This window comes from Anser cygnoides, chromosome 1 (assembly GCF_040182565.1).
Source record: "Anser cygnoides isolate HZ-2024a breed goose chromosome 1, Taihu_goose_T2T_genome, whole genome shotgun sequence".
In the NCBI taxonomy this organism is placed as follows: Eukaryota; Metazoa; Chordata; class Aves; order Anseriformes; family Anatidae; genus Anser; species Anser cygnoides.
Window position 1 is genome coordinate 155,885,486 of NC_089873.1, and position 25,472 is coordinate 155,910,957.

Genomic DNA, 25,472 nt, shown 5'->3' on the forward strand with positions numbered 1-25,472 from the left:
CAAGGGGAAAGATGAACTATAGGGCTTTAAAGATCACTTTTAATCTGAGGCTACAAACGTAAAGGTGCCATAACTGTAATAGATAGCTACTGCTTAGCTTCACACTGGGATATCGATACAGTTGTGTCCTAACAGCATTTCCACATTTTACTGAATTTTAGATTTGTTTTAAAACCTTAGTATTCCTGAGTTTACTGGATTCATGGTTACTATATTGTAAATTCAGACATATGACCCTAAGCAGTTGATGATGAAAGCTTTAGGAGAAAAGGCTGAGCAAACGAGGGAAAAAATGAAAAGATAAGTGATGATTTAAAAAAAAAAGACTATGACTTCTGTAATTTATTATTGTGTAATTTTATATTACACAATTGTGTATCTCCACAGTTAAATGTACATTCTTTAATTATTTTTTTTTTAGTTATTTTATGCTACTTCTGGATTTCTAATTTGCAACTTGTTTTAAATAACTGTTTTCAAAGTTTTTTGATTCTGAGGCTGGGAAATTTAATATCTAGTTTTGTGAGAATTTCTCTGGGGAAATCGTTATATCTTAATTATAAGTTATTTCTCTAAACCCGCAAGGTATTTGAGATAGAAAAAAGAAGGTGCATCTCTTCTTGACTCCTTGTTTTTTTTTTCTTTTTTTGAGAGGATCAAGGGGTTCATTTGCTCTGCCTTTTTCTTTTCCACCCAGGCATTTGCATTGAAATAACAGGTAGTGAGTGATACAGCTGACACGTTTGTACTCAAGTTACTATTTGCAGACACATAAAATTGGAATACTTAGGGCATATCATGCTGCTTTAGAAAACCAGTTTTGAGATGGAAGCAGGTGAGGTTTTTTATATGTAGAAAAATGTAAAATATATGTGATAATTTTGATTGTGCTGAGGAAGTTTTCTGAATGTGAAGTGACAGCAAGACACCTCTCAGAAGCATGCTTGTTCTGGAACTGTTAGAACCCAGAACATTTAAGGCAAAATCTGAGAAACTCTTAGCAGCGAAGTACATATTTCAGAATTGTTAAGGAACTCTTTCAAGATAAGCAGTAATTCTTGGAATGGCTGTGGTGTCTGCAAAATTAAGCATTATCCAGATGCTATACATCGATAAGATAGATTGTATTTTAAAAATTACTTTTTTCCCTAAAAAAAAAAATAGTTTTGGTTCTTTTAAAGTGTTTTTTTAACAAGATTGTATGTTTGTCAAATACCATTGACTCCCGAAGAACAAGTATCTAAATTTAATTGGATCTCTGTGTTAAAAATAGTGGGTGATGAAGGAACTAATCCAAGATCTTACCTAACAATGGTACAGTGTGTGAAACTGGAGATAGGTGGGGAGGGCTGTGTGCTGTTACCTACAGGAAATACGTTACTGTAAGGTGGATGGATTTGATGCTTCTCTTTGAGTACCTGAGAATAAAATACTGCAAACAGCAGAGAGTAGTGACTGGATCCAGTCTCTTTAACAGTGTATTGTATATATTGTATTAAACACTCCTGTAATATGTATCAAACTTTTCCTTGAGAATATAGTAGCTTGATTTTTTTCTGTAGCTTTTATTTTACTATCTAAAGCTAACAAATGGCAGTAGTTCTCTTAAATAATTCTTATTCTGTATCTTACTAGTTTGCTTCATCTTTCTTGAACATAGTTGTCCAAAATTCTATACCCTATATAGATACATGAGCATTAGTGGAGAAAATTTACCTGTATTCTTCCTTAGGTCAGAGGCAGATAAGTTGTGGGCTACCTTTCAAGAAGCTGAAACAATGCAGAGATGCTAAGAGTAAATTTTAAATGAAATTCAACCTAGACAGGAGTCAGGTTATTCAAGAAAATATTTGCAGTATCTGTACGGATAAAGATAATCAATAAAATCAAGACATTTTATACTAAGGAAAGGAAATCTACTATATGTGTTTATTTGGTATTTTGAATGTTTATAATCAGAATTTTTAAAGGTATGAGTTTATAGTCCTCCGCTTTCACTGAGTGTCCCGTCTCTTTCATGCCTCAGCAAATACTTTTCAAAATATAGTCAGGAGGGTGATAAGAACAAGTGGGTGGGTGGCTCCTGCGGGTTAATAGATAAGTGAACTCAGAGCTTCAGAGTATTTTTCCAGTCTTGGTTCTAGTCTTTTTGTTTCCCAGTTCTGAAGCTTTGACCATTGGATTAGACACTGAAGATGTTCTTTATATTTTCAGCATAAAGGCAAGAGGTGTCCTGCTACATGACTGTTTGGCAGGAATTGAAGATAAATCTCTTCTTGCCTGGTTACAATCCATATTATAGTAGTATTAGTGTCAGGGCACAAAGGAGGTACCATGAAATGAACTCGAGTTTGATGTTAAAGAGTATGCATCAGTTATTTAGAAGCAATCAGCTTCTAATGTCTGCACTCTTATCTACTGGTAAATGTGAAGTAGCTTTTCTCCTGTCGATTTAGATGAACAGAATTTTTATTTTATTTTTTTTGAGCACACATAGTTGCATAAATAGTTTGTGACAGACTAAATTAATTTCACATCAGGTGGAACTAAAAATAATATCACATCTTAAAGAATAATCCAAAGGTGTTTTAGAGGAACAGCTAAACATTTACAGTAATTTAAAAGAGTAGATTCTTCAGCAAAAAGAATGGAATGATTCCCATTATAACTTAATGATAACTTAAAACTTAACGTGTTTTCTGTTGTTTTTTGTTTTGCAGGATACAAAGTTATGGATAATAATGGAATATCTGGGTGGTGGCTCTGCTCTTGATCTAGTAAGTAAATTTTATATGATTTTTGTTACTTTGCCTCACATACTTAATTTTCCTTTGCTATAATTTTGGAAACGGTAGTGGTATCATTTGTGTGTGATATTCTTTTTTTGTAATAATAGCAGAAAATTATGGTCTTACATGTGTAATTATTACTTTCTAACTTGGAAGGTAGCATAACCAGATGCCTTAAACAAAACATTTTGTTTTAATTTGGATATTCCAGTAAAGGAGAAAAAAATGCTTGTCAGTGCCAGGAAAATATTATTTTCCATGAGGCATGACTGATTATTTATAGAGATGGTAGGGAACTAAGCAACCTAATATTGGAAGCAGGATATAAACATTTTTGAATGCTGATCTTCAGTCAACCCGAGAACACTAAAGGCTGAAAACAGTATTTTCTGTCTCATAATTCTCCTAACACAATTCTCCCTGGTTGTGTTAAGAAAGAAGAGGAAAAAAAGCACAACCTTATAAATTGCAAATTTAGTGAACCGTATCCATTCCATTTCTCTTCTCCCTCAAAGAATGCTGTATCTAAACCTGCAAGGAGATCTGCTTACCAAAGAATGGTTACAGAGATAGTTCAATATGTTTGAAAGACTAGGTTAATTGCACCAGGTAAATTGACAAAATAATTGCCCAGTTTTGAATCATAATTCAAAAGGTTCAATGTAGATTACATTTTCCTGGACTGGATGCTGGCAATTCACTTCAGCCATCTGAAAAATGAAAAATCACATGGAGTATTGTATTTATTGTGGATTTTGAAAATAATAATACTATAAAAATGAGAATGCATGTTTTGAGTACGTGCAAATTGTCATACCAACTGAGACGGACTGTCTGCAGCACAGTTTGTTGTTCTCACCTGGGGCAACTAATAAATGCTTGAAGAAAGAGTAGAAGTGTAAATGCCTGTGTGGCAGTCTGCTGCTGACATCCTGAGAATGAGAGGAGGGGCTGGTAAACGCAGACTTCCTGCAGTTGAGCTGCTATACTTTAATTGGGATTACCTTTTTGAACCCATTTATACCTTTAGTTTCCATATCCTCTAGGAAGGAATTCTATGGTTATGTAGAAATATATAATGTTCCTAATAAAAATATGCTAGAAAAGAAGTTTGTTGGTTGTTGTGATAGTTTTGTTCTGACAGAAAAGCACTTTGAATTCATGTCCTGCTGCATGTTTTCCTACCTCTAACATGTACATTATGGTTCTCAGCTGGAATCCAGCATGAGAATTGGCACACTTTGTCTTGCTTTTACACAAAGCAAGGCTGCACGGGGGCCTCAAATTCCGTGGTTGAAGTGTATGCATGACTTACTAGCCTGGTGCCTTCTGTGCTTGAATACACAGGCTATTTTCAAAGTCACACCTTGCAAGAGAAAGTGCACTTAAAGCAATTACACGCACGTTGGCTCTCAGTTTTAATAGGCTTGTGGTGAAGGTAGAGGCACCAGTATTCTAAGTCACAGCCTGTTTTCACAACTTTCTGCTCATTTGGGTAAGCTAACATCTGACAGAAGAGTTCCCACTGTTAGATGTAATGCGTCGTGGTCGCCAAGTCTTGAACTGGCATTTGCAGCCTAGCAAAGCCTTGAGAATGTCTTCTGGGCTTCAGGGAGTGGCAGCAGCACGTATATGCCTATTTGGTGCTCTCATAAGAACAGAATGTTAGTTTTACTGAGATAATATCAATGCTGAGATGAACAATTTATGAGGATGTTTTCAAAGCTAGAGAAAAGCAAAAAAAAGTTGAAAGCAAGGCTACAAAGATTAAAAATAAATAATACGTTGTTGGGATTAGCTGAAATCTTACCTCTTTTCCTGCTTACTAGGTGAGGATTTCTGATGGATGTAGTATTTTATTTTTATCTGAAACGTTTTTCAGTGGCAGTTCTTGTGGGGTAGCCTAGAATACTGGAGTAGAATCGTAGGATATCCTGAGTTGGAAGGGACCCACGAGGGTCATCGAGTGCAACTCCTGGCTCCACACAGGACCAGCCAAAAATCAGACCATGTGTCTGAGAGCATTGTCCAAGCACTTTAACTCCATCAGGCTCGGTGCTGTGACCACTGCCCTGGGGGGCCCGTCCCAGTGCCTAACCACCCTCTGGGTGCAGAACCTTTCCCTAACCCCCAGCCTGACCCTCCCCTGTCCCAGCTCCATGCTGTTCCCTCGGGTCCTGTCGCTGTCCCCAGAGAGCAGAGATCGACGCGTCCTGCTCTGCACCCCTTCTTGAGAGTATTTTCAATATTGTTCTCCAAGTCTGAGTTCCTCTCAAAATGCCCTTACTGGTTAGGAAGCCTGTTTCAGGTAGTGACCTTTCCTCTATCACTTTAAAGTTAGTGGCACACTCAGTTGCAGAATTCGTCTCAAATGTAGAGAGCTGTGAGATATCCTCCCCCTGCTGTCTCTTCTCAGAATGAAATTACTCAGAACTGCTCATTCTAATGATTTGCAGACTCATACCTTCAATTTTATGTGGAAAAAGTAACTTTTTAAACAGACAGGGCTTTGTCAGCCTAGAGTTTTGAGATGTGTGTTGGGGAGCTTCACAAAATCTCATCTGACATAGTAATGTTGGGTAAGATGGCTGATGTGGCACCTGAAATGCATTTGTTTCCTTCTCAGGCTTTGAGATTCGGGTCCATATGGGGCCTGTAGGCTTGCACATCCAAATTCATTGTAACCTTAATAAAAAGATTATAATGTAAATGCTTTTCAAAGACTGTGTATATCTGTGAATTGACCACAAAGCAATAACTTGATAACTTGAAATTGTGTCTTTATGGAGCATTTAACAAACTTTTAAAAGCATTGTAGGTAACTTAAATATTTGTTCCTCACAAGACAACTTAGTTTAAAACTATGTATTTTCTTGAGGGTATTGTGGATTGTATCTTGTGTTACAAAGTTAGCAAACAGGAAGTTTTGAGGTGTGGCAGAAAGATTTCTTTCATGCTCACAGTTCTATTTCTGGTCTTTCTATTTCTCCTTTTATACACAGACATAAATATTTCTTTTGTCTCCTAGTTAGAACCTGGCTCCCTTGATGAAACCCAGATTGCCACAATACTGAGGGAGATACTCAAAGGACTTGATTACTTACATTCAGAAAAGAAAATCCACAGAGATATTAAAGGTAAATCGTTTTTATTTGTATCATGATAGTTGAAATTAAGAGATGTGATTTTGCAAGAGTCTTCATTTATACTGCATGAGCTCTTCTAACACTATTTCCTCTTCCTTATTCTAGCGGCTAATGTATTGCTTTCTGAACAAGGAGAAGTAAAACTGGCAGATTTTGGAGTAGCAGGGCAACTAACAGATACACAAATAAAGCGGAATACCTTTGTGGGAACACCATTTTGGATGGCACCCGAAGTCATAAAGCAATCTGCATATGATTCAAAGGTAAAAGACATTGGATTTTATTTTTCATTTTTTGTGGAGGAAGGTCATTAACAGTAGAGGGTTATAAATACGTGAGGGGAAAAAAACGAAGTGTTCGTGCATGCATAAACATATATGAACTTGATTTTTGTACATAAACATACATGCTTCATCTGTGACTGAAAGTCTGGCAGAAGAAAATTACTGATTTATATAGCTTTAACACATTTTTCTTGAGGAACTGAGATTCAGAAGGAAGTGGATATAATAACTCTCAGTTGCTAATACAAAGAACCTTCTTCACAGGTGACATTTTTCTTTCATAACCAAGAAAAAGCTTTCCTACCAGAGGAAATGTACTCACAATTATACTCAGAATTGAGGAGAACTTATCTTAATAACAGCATTATCAGCTAAGTTGAACTCAAAGCTCATTTACATATATAATCCTCTGCATTCAGTGTGAGATGGTGGTTCTGTGACATGGGCTAACAAGGCATCATTTCATAAATTCAATGGTATGCTAATTAACTTAGATTTTTTTCCGTGTTGACTTACAAAATTAAGTAACTACACTCTTAATAATAGAATACTGTCTGAACAAGGAAGGAGGAGTCTGTTTTTAGTAATGCTATGTAGCTATCAGCCTGTAGTCCTGTGTGAGTTGGTCAGAGAGAACCTGGGATACCAACTGAGCAGAGACAGAGTGGATTAGAGGGTCACATAATAAGGACAGTAGTGATAAATTAATTCTCTACTCTATCCAGTACCTGGAAATAGATCTTGAAAACCAAAACTTGAATGTACTTAATTGATACCTTGTCCTTGTTTGGAACAGAGATCTTTGGTAGCTCCTCGCTACCAAAGCCTTGCCACGTAAACCCAATGTGCTATTTCACCAGAACGTAAGGTATTAGGATGCGTTACTTCGGGCAGATTTGACAGTAGGGTTTGGAGCTAGGGAGACTACATTTCCTGGAAGGAATAGTCCATTTTGATGATGAAAATCTATGAAACAAATATATCTACATTAAAACAAGAGTCTGCATGTTGTGACATCCAGTAAAAACGTGAATCCAACTCATCACTGAAATTAAATGGTACCGGATCTAGCATTGATCTCCGCAGCGTTATTTGACTTGTCCCTCTAACTTGTCAGTAAGCCTTTGGATTGGCATTTTTTATGAGCATGACTTTAGAGAGGTTTCATTTACAGCAGGCTTTCTTGGCCTACAAGACATGTCTTTCAGGAGGTTTACAAAGCAGATCTGGTAGAAAAACACTTCCCATGTTTCAGAAGCTACTTGGACCAAGTACTTAACTGGTTAAAATATTGGGGTGAAAAAATTGCATGATATTGTTCTAGATTGTGTTTCACTAGTCTGTGAAAAGAATGATACATGAGGCAGTTTTAAACCCCAGGAAAATTATATTCTAATTTATTCAATTTCTTGTAGATGTCCTGGCGAATGCTTATTGAATAAAAGTGTTTTCTGCATGTTATGACATCTTTATCACACTGTTGAGTCCTGCCTCATACATAAATAGTAAACTTGAATATAGTTGGCAAAGTGCTAGTTTATAACAACTCTAACATTATTTTAAAAAGATTTGTTAGTTATAACTGATTTTGAATGTTTAAAAGTTTTCAAACTCTTACTAGAACTGCTTTATGCAGTAGAGTAAAAACAACTGATGAACTCTCTGTCCTTTGTTTTATGTGGTTAACCACATAATCAGACTATGTTAATAAGAACAATTTACATATGAAGTGATTTACAGTAAAGTTTTAAAATCTACCTTTGCTAGCAACATTTTCTTCTTTCTCCAACTTCATCTTAAAATGATTATTTCTTACAGGCAGATATCTGGTCATTAGGCATAACAGCTATAGAACTTGCGAAAGGAGAACCACCTCATTCAGAATTACATCCGATGAAGGTTTTGTTCCTCATTCCTAAGAACAATCCACCAACGTTGGAAGGAAACTTCAGTAAATCCCTCAAAGAATTTGTAGAGGCCTGCTTGAACAAGGACCCAAGCTTTGTGAGTTTCGACTGTTTTTCAATATGTCATAAAGAACTTGACTGATTTATATGAATTCTCTATGGAAAAAAACGTTTACAGGAGTTTAAAGGGGGAATCCCTATTAGTGACTTATAGGGAAAGATTAACTGGAAGTTGCAACTTGCCCTTTTAAGGTTCAGTTACTTTTTCCTTTACTGATAACAACAGTATTTCTTTACCACTCTGTTTTTTAAAAAATGAATGAACTGTAAGCTTACTTCATGCAGAAGTTACTCTTTCAAAATGGACAAAGCATTTTGAGATGCACAGGCAGAGTAGGACAGGTAAGGAAATAGCCCACCCACAGATAAACTTGATCAGATTTTATCAAAAGATTTATACATACATTTATATATATATGTATGTATATATATTACAGACGGGATTCAGAGTAAAGTTGAAAACTGAGAAATCCTTCAACAAATAATTACAGTTTTTTAAGGAGGCAAACATACTTTTGCTGTGCCTAACCTTAGTGCAGAAACTGGTTTAAAAGGGAGAGATTTTCTTGTGAGTATTTGTTTTTATATATGAGGTTTAAGAGCTAGGTTAGTAAAGCACTATGTAAACTCTTCAGAAAGCTTTAAAGTGGAGGCAACAGTTCTAATAACTGTAGGGATGTTGGAAAACTCTGCTGTGAATGATAACCCCAGGCTCCACTACATTTGAATGTCAAAGGAAATTAATTTAATATATTGTTTTGGCACTTCTGTAAAGTTTTATCATAAGTCTCTACATAGGAAGTAGTATAATTCAGCATTTATGGAGTGGGGCAGCATATTCACCAGCATCTTAATTTTTATTTGTATATACTGTATGTCTTTATAAATACGTATTTGCATCAAGATTGGCCTGGTTTTCTTAACCTTTTTATAGTGAGTCATTTTAACACTTTCATATACTTTTTTTTTTTTAGAGACCTACTGCAAAGGAACTCTTAAAACACAAATTTATTTTACGAAATGCAAAGAAAACTTCCTACCTGACTGAGCTTATTGATAGGCACAAGAGGTGGAAATCTGAACAAAGTCACGATGACTCCAGCTCTGATGACTCAGATACGTAAGTCTGACAAATTTGTAAAATATTCTTTGTAAATAAAGAGGCAAGTAGTTATTTCTACCACATATGTTCCTATGTTCTGTTATTTATTTACAGATTTTCAGGTTAGCAGCCTTGGTAAGCTAATGAAATCTTAATTTCAGTGTTGTAAGGGATTTTATGCAAATAACCACTGAAAATAATTGTCCTGGCCCATTCTTTACTATCTTCTCTTTTATGTAAGGTCTAGGGTCGTTTCTAGACAGAAGGCCAGCTGTGCTTCTGTCCTGTGAGCAAAAGTTAGGCCTCACCCTGCACAACCAGCTAGCAGTGTACCTGTGCACTGTGCTGTGCGTGCATGCGGCCATGTAAGGAGAGGAGTTGTCTCCTTGGTGGCAGGCTGGCTTTCTTTTTGGCTACCTGCAGTAAGCAAGCAGCAGCATATCCTTCTATGTAAGAGAGGGTTAGTGGTATAATGCTCCTATGATAATGGGGATTTGGAACCGAAATGGTTGCTGAGTGCTTATGACACAATTTAGCATAATCTCTGAGCCTGTTTTCCCCTCTGCTTCCACAGCAGCCCTTGTATTAGATGTGATAAAAGGGTGAATTGATTTGACGTGCTGATCCAATGGAGTGCTAACTCTCCAAATCGATCAGCTCCCCAGAGCTAATGCATGGATGGAAAGCAGATCTGCCTCTTTCCATGACAGACAGTTCTATGTGACTTCAGGCAGAGATGCTGAAGAATTTTCTTATGCTGATCATATGCTTTTTGGCTTGGTAGGGCACTATAAATACTTTTTATACAGTATCCACAAGATGCTATTCTAATTGGTGGTTTTCTTGGAGATCACTCTAATTCACAGCTCATAAAGAAATGAGCTTAGAGAAGGAGATTTATTATAGAGCAAAGTGAAATGTAACACTGTGAAGGGTTTTTCTCAGCATAAATATTATTTTTCTCTTGAATTTCCAGGAGTTAAAGAAAAAAACTAGTTTACAACGCCATCCACAAAAAAATGTGGCAAAAGATTTATTTCTGGCAATATAATATGTTAAATCCATGCTGTGTCCCTACTTTTTTTAGCTGAATATTTTGAATCAGGAAGAAATCAGTCAGTTCATCCCCAACCTCAATTAGCAAGGCATCGCAGAATCATAGATTGGTTTGGGTTGGAAGGGACCCTAAAGATCACCCAGTTCCAGCCCCCCTGCCATGAGCAGGGATGCCACCTACTTGACCAGGTTGCCCAAAGCCCCATCCAGCCTGGCCTCGAACACCTCCGGGAATGGGGCATCCACAGCTTCTCTGGGCAGCCTGTGCCAGGGCCTCACCACCCTCACAGTGAAGAATTTCCTCCTAACCTCTAATCAAATCTTCCCTCTTTTGGTTTAAAATCATTCCGCCTTGTCATATCACTATCTGCCTGTGTAAAAAGTCACCCTTCGTCTTTTCTGTAAGCTTTGTGAAGAACTAAAAGGCTGCAGTAAACTCTCCCCAGAGTCCTCTTATCTCCAGGCTGAACACCCCCAGCTCCCTCAGCCTGTCTCCACAGGAGAGGCGCTCCAGCCCTCTGATCATCTTTCTGGTCCCCCTCTGGACCCTCTCTCACAGCCCCACGCCCTCCTTGTGCTGGGCCCCAGCCCCGGACGCAGCACTCCAGGCGGGGCCTGACCAGGGCAGAGCAGAGGGGCACGATCCCCTCCCTCCCCTGCTGGCCACCCCTCTGGTGGTGCAGCCCAGGACGCAGTTGGCTGCTGGGCTGCAGGCACACGCTGCTGGCTCGTGTCGAGCTTTTTGTCCACCAGCACCCCCACGTCCTTCTCCGCAGGGCTGCTCTCAGTGAGTTCTTCTCCCAGGCTGTGCTCAGCTCTGGGATTGCCCTGACCCAGGTGCTGCACCTTTGTTGAACCTCCTGAGGTTCACTTGTGCCCACTTCTCAAGCTTGTCCAGGTCCCTTTGGATGGCATCCCTTCCTTCTGCTCTATTAACTCAGCTTGGTGTCATCTGGAAACTTGCTGAGGGTGCACTCGGTCCCACTGCCTGTGTCACTGATAAAGATATTAAACAGCACCGGTGCCAAGACAGACCCCTGAGGGACACCGCTCATCACTGGCCTCTGCCTGGACGTAGAGACATTGGCCATGTGACCAAGTGTCCTGTGGGACTTCTACAACGATATTCTAAGCTATTGTCTTAACTGTTTTTCTAGGCAAAAAAGTGGATTATTTCTTCTGTTTTTTTTCCCTGTCTTCTGTTAGCTATTTGAGATACTACGCTAAAGACAATTTCACATAGAAATAATACACTTCGTGTTGTTTTTTGATGTAACTTGGGAAGTTATTTTCAATCTTCTGATGTCTCTATTTCTTTTTGAAGTTAATTTAGCATTTAGTGAAGTATCGTAGTATTTTCTATTATAAAAGCCATTAATTTCCCCAAAAGATAAGTTGTATTACTTTTCACAATTGTCTTTATTTTCATTGGTTTGCACAACAGAATCCTGATTTTGGTCTTGAGTGGAAGTTTTAAGTTGAAGGAACATGAACAATAATCCTTTTTTTTTTTCCTTTCCTCACAGTGAACCAGATGGCCAGGCTTCAGGTGGGAGTGATTCAGGAGAATGGATCTTTACAATAAGAGAAAAGGACCCCAAGAATCTAGAGAACGGAGCAGCCCAGCCTTTGGAGTTTCAAAGAAATAAGGTGCTCGAAGTGTTGATTGTATTGTAAAAGGACATAATTATTGCTATAATAATTTAGTGGGGTGATTTAGTATTTTTCACAAGTCTATTTTTTTATGACTCTGAAAGCATTTAAATTGTAAAACTTTTTGTAAATATCAGCATGTGTATGATTTGGTGAACGCTTGGTAGGATTTTTTTTTCTTCCTAATTTTGAGTTTGCAGATATTTGAGTGCTAGAGCCTTAAACTTCAATTCAGCCTCCATTCTCCGCAGTGCTTTGGAATAAAGCACTGTGTTGCAAGATGATTTACATATTCGTATATACATAGAAACACATTTTTCATGAAGCGTGGCGTGTTGGAACTATTTTTTTCCCCACTGATTAGAAACAGAATGCAATGAAGATGCTTCTTTTCAGAAATTAAATTGTTCCAAATTTTGTTTGTTTTTTTTTCCTAAGGAAAAGGACATCCCAAAGAGGCCTCTATCCCAATGCCTGTCTACAGTTATATCGCCTTTATTTGCAGAGGTGAGTTATTGCTTTAAAGCTTAAGCAATTCTGTGATTTATATCTCTGAAAAAAAAAGGATGAAAGGGTTTCTACAAAGGTTTCTACAACCCATTTAGAACTTACTGTGTTAGTTTTACCTGTAGCGGTTGCTTTCATGTGGGTCAGTGAAGATCTTAGTTTAGCTTCCAGCAGTGGTACTTAAACATTGTAGCAACATCACCCATACTAAAGCAATAGCATGCTTGCAAGCTAACAGCTGAAAACAATGAATATGAAAAATTGAAAGGTAAGTAAATATTTGGATTAGAGCATTCCTATTTATTTTTTATTTTGACACTGCTTTATCTCTTTACTATTTTATGTATCATTTTATCTGTTACAAAATTTAAGCTTTTCACTGTTCCAATATTTGGCTGCAGCCCAGCCCAGGAAGAATTTAACTTTTGAATTTCAGATTGAAAACTGTATTTTGTTTCCATTCTGAATTTTATATTGCTTTATATTTGTTTTTCCAAATACTAAGATAAATAAAAATAATATGAAGGGGAAGATATTTATTTATATGTGATTATTTACAAGCGTTGATAGAACTCTATCTTAAAAACAAGTAAAACAAACAAAAAACCCCCTGCCCTCTCGCCCTATCTTTGCTATGAAAGATTTTATTTAAATAATGCTTTCAACCATTGTAACCATTACAGAAATAAAGTTGTTCTAGTGAAAAAAGTTGTCTTAATTTTGTTCTAATGAATGAAATCATGATTCAGTAGGTTATTATAGAGTTTTGCATGCTGCTCAGGAAGGATACTCCCTACTTTCCCATCACCCAAATATTTTTCTTGTTGCTCTGCATCTCCTTTAGGTCTTCTTCCTTCCTCCCCCCTGTCAAGCACGATGTGGGTCTTACATCCACTATTTTCCCCAGTCCCTCCTCCATTTTTATCCTTTCTCTATTTTCACTTTCTCTCCACCATGCCTTTTCTTACGTGTCTTCTGGAGATCTCTGGGTTCTTCCTTCCCATGGTATTGCTAACTAGTTGCTCTCTTTTTCTTTTCCCTTTCTTGCTTGCCATTCTTGTTTTCAAGGCCATTCTTTTTATTGCTGCTTGTTGTCACAGTAGTCCTTAAGACTGCCATCTGCTTCCATGTCCTCAGTGTGTAGAAGCTACAGGAGAGTTCTTCCTCAAACACTTGTTCGTGCAGTGGGAGAAGTCTTAGTCTGGTGTCTGCTGTTGGTTCATGCTTCAGACTCCTCTTTCATGCAGCTTCTGGTGGATAGCCACAACTTTCCCAAACTGCTCCAGAATTTCGCTGCAGGGTTTCCTTTTTCTTAAGGGCATGGCAACTCTCTGCTTTCTGGAAGAAGCAGCGTGCTATATATCAGGGTTCCATTTGTTTAGCGAAGACACAGCTGCACCTTCAGGAATTATTGCCAGATAAATTAATGAGTTACCACGGAACTCCCCCCAAAAGAACAAAACTAGGTATATAGAGCTTTTTGTCAACATGGTGTCTTCAAAGCTTTTGACATAGAAGACTGTAGATGTAAAAACCCTTTTCAGTTGAACTCTGGTACAACTTAATCAGGAGCTGTGACTGGAGAGGTTTGTTCAACTATTGGGCCCTGCCTCTGGTGCTAGTAGGAATCTGAAGCTTGGTGCACCTAAGCAAAGCTGTTATTTAAAAACAAAACAAAAAACCCCTGGGAATGAATAAAGTCATGCTTGTCAGTTATCTGTTACCTTCAGTGACCAGCTACCACCCTGATGTGGTTCCTTCCTCTGTATCGGAGGATGCTTGCTCTGAACTGTATGCTGTGACCCGTTCTGGGTTCCTTTCTGAGGCAGATCTGAAAGTATTCTTTGTTGTGATGTTCCTAACTATTTTCTACCTTGATCATCCTGTCCTCATGCTGTGATTTCCCAGTTTAGACTAAGTGGGGAAAAAAGGCATTTGTGTCTTCCCTTTACCTGCGCTTTGTATGCAAGATCTCTTTCTTGAGCATCCTGGATGCAATGAAGAGAGAACACAAGCAGCAGCCAAAGCAGAGTGCGGAAGCCTTGCTCCTGCTTCCATTGTATGCCGGTTGTCATACAGGTGGTGCCCTCATGATTCCCTGTGGTCCCAGCCACATGCTTTAAAACCTCCAGATCTGTGTTGTTTTCAGAAGGGTGCCCTAACATCTTTCCTATAAGCCATCGCTAAACGTGGAACCAGAACGATGACTATTTCCTGTTTTCCCTTGCAAGATTCAGATTCCTCTTAAGTAAGAGCTTTTCCTCAGTGCTGATGGCACCTCCTGAGCTGTAGTTGCTGACAGCTGTTGAAAGTCTACTTCATAAAGTCCTGAAAGGCCACTTTAATGCTTGAGAAGATGTCTCTTCTCACTGGACACCTCTGAAGTACTTCATTGCTACTTTGCTCCCTCTGGAATGTCTTGTGTTAATACCAAACTCCACAAGGTGTCCTGACACGTTAAGTCTGCTTTCTGCTGATTGATGGGGATCGTGCTTATTCCGTGTAACCAAACCCATGCTTGACCAGGGCCAAAAGTGTGTGCATGCACAAATTACATCCCAGAAAATGGTGCAAAGTTTCCATGTGTTGACGCTTTCTTCATTACTGGCATGCACATCCATGCATGCTCATGTGTATTTTTTTTTTTTTTTTTTTTGCAGACCAGCTCCAGCATTCCCAGGGTTCTCTTAAACCAATTGAATAATTTCTAGAGAAATAGTTCCACTGTTCTTCAGTTCTGTATAAACAACTCTGATACCCTTTGGTCCAAAGCACTTATATGCAGTCAGCCTCCTTCTGGAGTATTTTTTCCACCATTTTTTTCCCCTCTAAGGAATAACGTTGATTTAAGAGGATGATGCAAAGCACCTCTTGACAACTGCTGTAGTGATGAAAGCGGAGAGATACTTGTAAATGCAGACATCCAACCTGCTGGGGAAAGCCCAGTCCCTGAAAGACGACCATGCCTTCTTTCACCCTTAATGCTAGTAAAATGACGCCTTCTTCTAAGGAAGCCCAGACCCTGATAAGATTTTTGAAAGCTCTTTAGGGAGTTCCAAGAAATTATTTTACCATTCGTACTCTGCACCTTATACCAGCTCCTACATAAGCTGAGCACTGAGACCTTCCCTCTCAGACCCCCAGTTCCTGTCTGATTGTGGGATCTTTTGTTTCAGGGAGATGAGAGCACTCAGGATTTTCTGTTATACATGTTGACAGTGAAAACATTTTCTAACAGTGCTCACACAAATGTTCTCTCAGTGTTTAAGTATAACCTGTAGGTGTATAAGATATATACAAAAGTGCATGTGTAAGCAACACATCTTGAAACCAAGCAGCTTCAGCCAAACAGTGCGTGTTCTGTGGGGTGGTGTCATGAATTTTGAATGAAAGGGATATATGAATGATTGAAATCTTGCGAGGATGAATGACACCCAAATAACTACTGCATAGATTAACTTCAGGAAGAAAAAGGTCTTCAGGATGTGAGGGTGTATAATGAAAGTCGAATCTTGACACTGTGAACACTAGCAGTCACTTTCTAGCAAGATTTTGCGTTACATTGTTTATGGAAATATTATGAATATATTATTAATGTATCACTTCCTTTTTTTCTTTCAGTTGAAAGAGAAAAGTGAAGTATGTGGTGGTAACACAGATTCCATAGAAGAACTGAGAAAGGCGATTTATTTAGCTGAAGAGGCTTCTCCAGGCATTGCAGATAACATGGTGTCACACCTTGTGCAGAGGCTTCAGAGGTAATGAAATAATTCACTAAGGATTACAGGAAATGGCAGATCTTATTCTACAAGCATGTGACTAGTGCTAAATGGAAAGAGTGGATTTCTTTTTTTAACAAAGGAAAGTACAGTTCTGTGCTTACAGTTGTGTTTCCTTTGTATGTCAAAAACAAACAAAAAACAACCCAAACAACCCAACCATCTTTTGGTGATGGTTGACTTTGTTCTTGCACTTACAGCTGAAAATGATCGTCTGGAGTCAGGCTTTCACTGGGCACTTCTAATTGTGGATGCCAGAGATGATTTTACATTTGTCATGACAGCAACAGTTATTTTTTTGTCTTAGGAGATACCTGCTATGCTTTTTTTTTTTTTTTTTCCTTTTGTCATGGCTCTGCATCTTTGGACTTTTGCTGTTTTTCTCAGCCGTAGTACCTTATTGCAACAGTCAAAGCAGACGTTCCCTTTTCTTTGAAGGAGGGAAAGAAACATTCATAAGGAATGTCTGTTGATGGGTCATGCACGGGTGAAGTTTTTCGTACTCTAGGGATGGTATTAAGCTAGTACATCAACATGCTTGCACTCCTTCTATAAAGAAATGCATGGCAGGATCCACCTTAAAAATGAATTTGAACTGTTCCACAGCCTGACAGGTATTTTTGGAGCTAGTCAGCTTCTGAAAAGACAGTTTCTTCTTATTTGAAAGCTACAAAACACATGCGCTGTTGCATCATTTAATCATTTATTGTATCCACTCGCAATGGGCAATATCCTCTCTCCATTTGATAGTAAATTATTGAAAAATGACTCTTCAACAACATGTTTCTATTGATATACTTATTCTTCCTATGATTGGTTAGACCTGTACTTCCCAAGTTTGGCTAAAAGGGTTTGTTGGGACCCTCAGAAGACCTGCCCAATGAATTGAGTGAGTCCATTTACCTTCCCCATTCAGTTCTGATCTTTGCTATTCCATAAAGTTGACTGGAAGTTTAATATGATTAAGATGCTTGTTTTTCTTTAGATGGTTTAAGATGCTAGTTAGACTATGAAATACAAGCTTTCTGCCCCAGTAATATTTTGGAATGATTAGGAATGAGTAGGAAAGCTGGAATCACTAAATTTTGCCCATAGCCTACAGAATTTTTACATCATATACTTCTTGATAACACACTTGAACACAAGTTGTTTCTGCTGTTTCCTTAAAGTGTGACAGTACTGGTGGATGTCATTTTGGAAGGAAAAAGGCTGGAACTTCAACAGCATGTAACAGGATAATAACTTATAGTTGCTGCTGCTTGTTACATGATGCTGTTCTGAAAGTCACGACAATAATGATTTCTTTTCCTCTTCAGATACTCACTAGCTGGAGGAAGTACTTCATCCTACTGAAGTACTCTTTCTGACTTTTCTAAGACAACGGAGATCCAATGGTGTCTGCAGTGAAGAAGCGCGTCCTGAAGTCGTTCTACCCTCAGTCACCAGAATGTCCTTTGGCGGAAGGATGTTCCTAAACGTGCAAGAGTGAAAATGAAGTCTCTCAGATGGAGGCAGTCTTTTTCAGCTCCTTAAAGCTATAGTTTTTTTAATGACAATGCACATATTCCAGGGAGGTGTCTTTTTGTAAAATTTGCAATGTATATTTAGGTTTGTGATAGAGAAATTGAAGATATTGAGAAACCTCAGGTATCTTGCTTTAAGAATTCCACTGGGAGATGGAGTATGTTTGTTGGAATTGTGTACAGATATGTATATAATGTCTTTTTTTTAAATGAGAGCCTTTCAACGTGCATAAGGAATCACTGTGTACAAAATGGTAAAGTGCTTCTGTAGATACTGTTAGTGGGGTAAATATTTGACAGGCCATAACTGAGTATTGCCTTGCCTTTATTACATGTAAATCTTGAATTACGTGATAAGTGAATCTTGGATTGATTTTTTTTTTGTATGTGAAGGATTTGCCATTGAAAGATAGTTAATCCTGTACAATGGAACCTTCTATTCGTACCTCAGCAAAGACACAATTTTATTCTGTTTCTCCAGTACTTCTTCCTTTTTATCTATATTCAGAGTGTGACTTTCTGATTATGGTACTACTTCTGGTTGTTTTAAATTGAACACACCTTGTCTCTCAAAGCTTTAAATTTAAATTATTGTTTTTTCCTATAGAATGAGCTCTTTCATGTCTTCAGTTTTAAATTGTGCCAATGCAAATTCTGAACCATATGTATTGTTCAATTTTAGTAATAGATACTTGTGAAGCTTGTAGTGAAATTCAGATACAATCTCTTTTCCACCTAAACACATTCGAATGCTCACACAAATTTTTTTTGCATTTATTCTGAAATAACTCATTAAGATGTTGGCTCTAAGACAGTGGCAAATGTTTCTTCATTACGCCTATTTTTGTCATTAAAATTAATGTCTTGCAGCGTAAAAGGAAAATTATCCATGTATTCAGTGTTTCGTCTTGCTGCCTAAATCTGTGCATCCTTTTACTGAAAGTGATAGAAATTAGACAGAAGGACTGCAAAACTGAGCCAAGGGTGTCGTATGCTATGTCCTATTACTAACCCTAGGGGGAAAAAAAAAAAAGAAATTTTTTGAATTCTAAAATTCCAGGTATTCCTGTGACAGCTCCTGGATAGCTGACTTAAGCTTTAAAATTTCCTTGGAAATAGTAACATTATTCACACAATTGATTAGGTGTTGTTTTTTTTTTTTTTTTATCCCTCCCCGATAATATTACTTCAAGGTTTACCTTGGCTTGTTTCACCAAGGCTGTGTGCAGGCGCTTATTCTTCTGGTACCTAAGAGACCATTTTTTTCATTTAATAGAAAAAAAATGATGATTTTAGGTTTTAGACAGTGAGGTACCTTATCTGTTTAAGTGTGTTTTTAAAAATAAAGATATGAGATTTTGAACAAAAGATTAAAATAAGCATAGGCATGTCTACCTACCTGGCTTTGTACAAGAAGACTCCGTCTCTCTGATCGTTCTGGAAGCTGGTGAGGTTGTCGTGCAGGACTTCACAGCACTATGCTAGCCATTATTATATGCATATTTGTAGCCTTAATTATTAAATAATTTAACAGTGATAAAGACGCTGTTATGCTAAAAGAGCTGTGAAACTCTGAGCAGGCTAAAAAAATAGTTCAAAGAAATGGGTATTTCATTCTTGTAGCCATATTCTTAGACACAACACATTTGCCAGTGTGGTTTTTTTGTTACGGTTAAGTGAATTTAAGATAAATTGAACAATGCATACATTTGAGCAATGTTTTGTAACTCCTCTTTGATCAGTATCGTTAAACATGTTTTCTGTGCTCTTAAACTTGAAGGCTAGGCTTACCCTCGAGGAAACGAAGTCAGCTCTACTGCTGTGAGACGTGCAGCTGAATACTGTGCAGTGGGAAATTCACCTTTTGACATCTCTATGTCAGAACATTCAGCCGTTCGATAAATACGTGCCGTTATAGCATACGGAAAGAAATAGATGCGTTTGCATTCAAAATATAAATAGAAAAATGGAAGATGTCAACTTAAGCACTTGAAATTAAAGTTAGCTACTAATTAAAGTTAGCTTACGTGGAGTTGCATAGACCTCAGAGATTCAGCAGAGATGTTAAATTTATGGTAGTAGCTGGAATCTCAAGAATTTCTCAATCAGGAAATTGTATGAAGTCCTAAGGTACGTTATTTTTGAGCAATCATTTAAAAAGTAATAAATAACATATATTTTTAAGTTACATTTTTTGTTGCATTCCAGGATTGTGTGTTGAGGAAATACTTCTCAGTTTGAGTAGATTGTGACAGAATTTGCTTGGTGGTTGTGTCCTTTGGTTTGGTAGCTTAAAATAAGTAAGACACACAGCAAGGCTGATTAGCCAAATCGCTAGGACATTGACAAAACGACAAGACCTTGTTTATGGTAGAGATGTGTATTTTTATATGTAATATATAGATTATTTAATTATAGACTATCTTAAAGTGAGATTCACTGACAAAAAGTGTGCTGTATCTTGAATGTAAAATTACAATCATTTGCTGTTGGGAAGTATTGATGCTTTAAACATAAGATCTGTATTGGTAACAGAAGAAGAGCTTCATTTGAAAGAAGCATGGCCTCAGTTTCTGAAAGAAAAATGAGGGTATTGATATTTTTGAGAGGTTGTCTCATGCTGAAAACATTTGTTATAAAGTTGCGCCGACTTTTTATTTTTTGCAGGTAATGCATCTTCACTCAGTCTTGAATATTCTAAGCAACAGGTTATCCCTATTTATGCAAACAGTTAAATCAGTAGAACTGCTTACTTGTCAGGGATTTCAAGATTAAGCATTAAATAAACTCACTTTCTGTTTAAAGAGAAAATAAAACCAGTCATTTGCACTGAAGGCTTGCTTTTTGTAACTATCAGATGTGTAATCTATTTTTTTAACTTAATTTTCCTTGCAGTTGCACTTTGTAGTTGATCACCGGTTTACTAAAGTACGACGACGTGATCAGTATAGTAGAGGATGCTTTCGGTAAAATGACAAAGCACTGCTTTCCTGAAGTGCCATGGTCTCCTTGCCGCTCCAAACGTTTTGCGTATGTCCGTGTGGGTAAGGCCGGCTCACCCAATGGCGCTGGGGTGGTTTAACTGGGGCGTTTGCTTTCTCTGTAGGCGAGGGGTAAGGTATGCACTTGGCTGCAAAGAAGCTGGCGTGTTCTGAGCTCACCTCCTAGCCTAGCCACCCTAACTCCTTCATCTGCCTGTGCTTTTAATGTACGTGTGAAACGTCTGGCTTAGCTCTTACTCCTTAACGTGGCGTTACGTATTTTTTTAAAGATAATGATACCAATTTGTAAAGGTTTCACGTTTTCCTTACTTTTAAGGAAACATTTTTGCCTTCAAAACTATCACCATTGGAAGATCATCAGAAGTGTTAATAAGCACAGGTATAATGCAAGGATCAGTACAATCACAATTATTTTTGTAAGTTGCTGGGGAGGAGCTTAAAGTATAGCACAAATCTGCAAGCTTGCTCTTTTTAACTATGTTTTGCAGATGTGCTAGTAATTGCACTGAGCATATGCAGTAGACAACTTGTATGTAATGGTTTTCTGCCTTCTTTCTAAGCATGATTACAGAGGACAATTAAAGTGTATATCTTGTTTTCTGTAACGTTGCTGCCTGTTTATAACCATGTACTTAAATTTTACTTTTGTCACTCGACACCAACGTAATAAAGCTCCTTGTAAACTACATGACCTAGAAATAAAGAAGGAAACGTTTAATGAAATCTTGCCATCTGAGTGGTCAGTTAAGATGAGATTCTGGGGTCCCTTCCCCGAAGGGGATGCTCTTGTGGGTTTCTAGGTCAGTTATTGTCCGCATGTCAGTACCAGTAAGCAGGAAGTTTAGAAATCGGTGTTCAGTTTTCAGTTGTAATGATCTCAGAATTTGTACAAGAGAACTCTTGTTTCAGCTGGAACAACAATTTCTGAGCAAGACTTGAGAATAGTTGGGGGAATTCAGTAAGTTTAACTCTCACAGCTGGCCTACCCATGTGGGAAGTTTAGTTCTCTTCTTGATAAAGTTATTTTTTTTTTTTTTAGTACACACATACAAGTGATTGACAGTGTAATGTTTTGGTTTAATGTATGCAGTTTTCTATGACAGTTTGTCCTAGAGTAAGGCAACGTGCCAATTTACAAATGGCAATGATTTAAAACCTGCTTTTTATGTTTCATCCTAACAGCCCAGCGAAACTGATGAAGTGCTCACATCAAGTTGCATTACCTTAACCCCAAATAGTGCATCTTTAATTACCCATGTCATTGAATAACAATCTTTCTAACATTTGCGCTCCTATAATGCTATTCCATGACTATTTTCTGCTATTAAAAAAATGTGCGAGGGCCACACTGCCCTTTTTTTTTTTTTTTCTCTCCCCTCTATCAATTCTTTCTTGCCTCCCCTAGGGGTGGTGAAGCTCTAGCAACTGGAGTAGTGTATCTGCACATACATCATTATGCTGGCTGTTTTCTTTCGATGGGGAAGACCACATAATTAGTTTTGAATGAAAAGGAAAAATGGTCAAAATTGGGCTTTTCGAGTTCTGTTTGTTTCTCTGTTTTAGGTATAATTGTGGGATGTTGCCCCTAGTTGTTTCTAAAATGAGTGTTTCCTTGTGAGAGCTTCTTCCACTCAGAGACCGTTACCCTGATGTCTGCAACCCCAGTGCGTGTCTCTGCCTGCTAGCTTGTCTTTGTCTCTTTATTACATTTTGACTGATTTTAGCTCAATTTGAGAACATGGATTGCGGTCTTAACAGTAATTAAGTAATTAATTAAAATTTTGTGAAAATAAGTAGTCTGAGTATATCAGTATGACTCGTAGCTTAATGAAAGAAACCATGGAGATGCTTAGCCCTGTGGGGAAAAAAATTCACAGGAGTCCAGGCTTTGTTGATCCCACTGAGTGTGACAGTGAAGTTTTTGTTTCATTTTTGTGCATTCGTTATTTGAAGCCAGGAATAGATTATTCAAGGCAGGTAATAACAAGTAACAAGCAGAGTAAGTCTCTTGGAGTGATCAGTTTGAGTTTTTTTCCACCGCTGCCCTGAGAGGACGGCGTGGTTGGTCGGAGATTCTGACCTAGCACGCGGCGACGTACGAAGCTGGGAACCCGTCGTGTCTCCAAGCCTCGCTGAGTCAATGGCAGCAGTACTAGGACGTCGGTCAGGGCTAACAGTAAGCGGTTGGCTGTCACGGCTTTCTAGTAAGCCATGGATTTGTTCACGCACATGAGATAAGACTGGCCAGACCGTTGCTTTTATTCTCTTACCATTATTTCAGTTTTGGGGTAACCTTAGGAATAAAGAACTGGAAAAATGCTGACAAATGTACTCCTATTTAAATAACAAAAGTTTGACTGGCTCCATTAAAAAAAAAAAAAAAGGCATCATCATGCCGTTAAAGGAAAAAAATCTTTTTGCCTTGGATGTTACAGAAAGAATATTTTCCAGTCTTTCTTTGCATGAAAATGAATCGTAACTCGAAAAGCTGTTATCTGATTTCCTTCTTTTGAGAGCTCAGCAAAAACTGGCATTGATGATGAGTGTATCCCACAAGCCCCAGTGATCTAAAATAAAATTCAATTTTAGCTGAACTAAGGGCATGACCCTCCCTATAATTGCCATTTTTTAAAAAAGGGTGTTATCACTGTTACAGATAACAATTGTAAAGGACAGATGAAGGGACCCAGCAGTCATTTGTATTTGAAATTCTAGTGGTGTAGACCATAGGCTTTTGCAATAGATGAAATATGTTCGTATCCTCTATTTTTTCCTCCAGTTCATTCCAGAAAAGAAACTCTTTTTATATGTTAAAAAAAAAAAAAGTAATGTATATTCAGTAGCCAGCAGTTGTCCTATTTATTTTGCCTCCCTTAAAAAAGAAAACAAAAACCACCAGAGGTGCTTAGCATGGCTTGTTATAAAGGATGTGAGCTAGAGGGAGGAGAGTTTAGCTAGGAATTACATCAATATTTATAGAGGTGCATAATAATCTTACAGCTGTAGAGCTGGGGGATTAAAGGTCCTGAATGGTGGCTTGGGTTTCTTTTCTGTTCTAATGCTGAAGTAGAGCTGGTGAGGGTTTGCATGTATTATTTTACATCTCAGTAAATTTTTATTCTGGCAGTTGTGCAGCTCCTTACTGCACTCAAGACGAACATCACACGCCGTTTCTTCATCAGCTTCATCTTCCCAAGCCTGTGGCTGTTAATCTCTGCGGAGTTATTTCCTCTTTTCATCACCGTAAAGCTCAGTGCTCCCAGTCCTGGTCAGGCTCGAAGCATTACAGTTCACGTACGTCATCGGGCCACTTGCATTGGCCCTATGAAGAAGGGTGACCACAGGCTCGGCGTGGATAAGCTAGTGAGACCTGCTGCTGGGAGAAAGTTCTTCAGATTTTTTTCTACCTACTTTCTAGGTTTGTCTTTCATCATGTCAAATGGAAAGAGGAGGTGCTGTAGAGGAATGTGCTTATTCTAGCCACATCGACATTAAAACAAAACACTATAGACTAGACTAGTTCAGTTGGAAGGGCCCTTCACAGATCGTCTGGCCCAACTGCCTGATCAAAAGCTAAAGCTTTCTAAGGGGAAATACCTAAGGAAAAGAGCAACTGCAACCAGTTACCTGCCCAAGGGTTTGTAGATTTATACACAGCTGAAGCAAATACGCTGAAATGTTTATTTTCCTTTGCCAGGGTGGCTCAGGTTTGGCCAGGGGGACTTCTACTTGTCATAAATAATTAGGAATCCAGCCTATTCCTTAAGATTTTACGCATGCACGTTAAAATACATGCATAGATGTACAGATGCATGTGTGTGTGTACTGTATAAAACACAGTCCTAAGTAACTTTTTGAGACCAGCAATATCCTGCTACTCACCAGGAGCTCTAATTTCACTGAGGTTTTCTTTGGGGTGGGGCGGGGGAATAGAAAGAAGGCTTTATTTACTGTCTTCAAACAGCAGTATGTGTGATAGTAGTGTGAGGTATTTTATTCCCTTTTGTTGTGAGCAAAGCTGTAAGCCACTTTATACATCGCAGACAGGTAAGCATTTAACAGAGTGAATAGTGAGAAGAAGACAAGTTGGGGGCAGAATTGTCCCAGCTTCATTTCTCATAGTTATATTCTGCTATATATATATATATATTCAGCTATATTCTGGCCCCTCTGTGTAGCACTGCTTGCTCAAAGGCCCTTAGTGGGGAGAGGTGTTTCCAGCACGTTGAACGTCTGTGAATCCAAGTTTATACCAGCCTCACGATGAAGCGTTTCTTAAAGCATAAGGAAAAGCATCTACTCACAGCAGACTTTGTGATGATGCCCTTCTGAGTGGGCTGACGGGTATCAAAAAAATGGTGTTGGATGCCATCACAGCCAGGTGCACAAAATGGGCATTTCTGCTGCGGATTGGGCCCGTCCCTCTGTATACCGAGCACCAGGAGGGACAGAGCAGCTGACAATCCAACAGCAAAACCAAGCATCACACTAGGATGTGCAGCAGGCATGGTGAAGGCTTGGGGGTTCAGTAGCACGCCCAGCTTACGCTGCTTTAGTCCCTGCTAGTTACCAAGACACTCCACAAATTAATTACAAATAGCTGTGGTTCTTGTAGGATACAGGTGTTTTTGGTTTTGTTTTTCAAGTCTGTAAAACAAACAGCA

At 38.3% G+C, this 25,472-nt stretch overlaps 1 protein-coding gene across 3 annotated transcripts in view; it reads left to right on the top strand.

Moving 5' to 3' along the window:
* STK24 (serine/threonine kinase 24) overlaps nt 1–20,659 on the top strand; it is a 54,019-nt gene extending 33,360 nt beyond the window's left edge. For all 3 annotated transcript variants that reach the window (XM_013174414.3, XM_048072725.2, XM_048072727.2), the window contains 9 exons: nt 2,721–2,777; nt 5,818–5,926; nt 6,041–6,198; nt 8,038–8,223; nt 9,161–9,306; nt 11,871–11,994; nt 12,436–12,504; nt 16,126–16,262; nt 17,600–20,659. In XM_013174414.3, the coding sequence (XP_013029868.3) occupies nt 2,721–2,777; nt 5,818–5,926; nt 6,041–6,198; nt 8,038–8,223; nt 9,161–9,306; nt 11,871–11,994; nt 12,436–12,504; nt 16,126–16,262; nt 17,600–17,636 (1,023 nt within the window). In that variant the 3' untranslated portion in view covers nt 17,637–20,659. The remainder of the gene's footprint in view (nt 1–2,720; nt 2,778–5,817; nt 5,927–6,040; nt 6,199–8,037; nt 8,224–9,160; nt 9,307–11,870; nt 11,995–12,435; nt 12,505–16,125; nt 16,263–17,599) is intronic.
* The last annotated feature ends 4,813 nt before the right edge of the window (nt 20,660–25,472 follow it).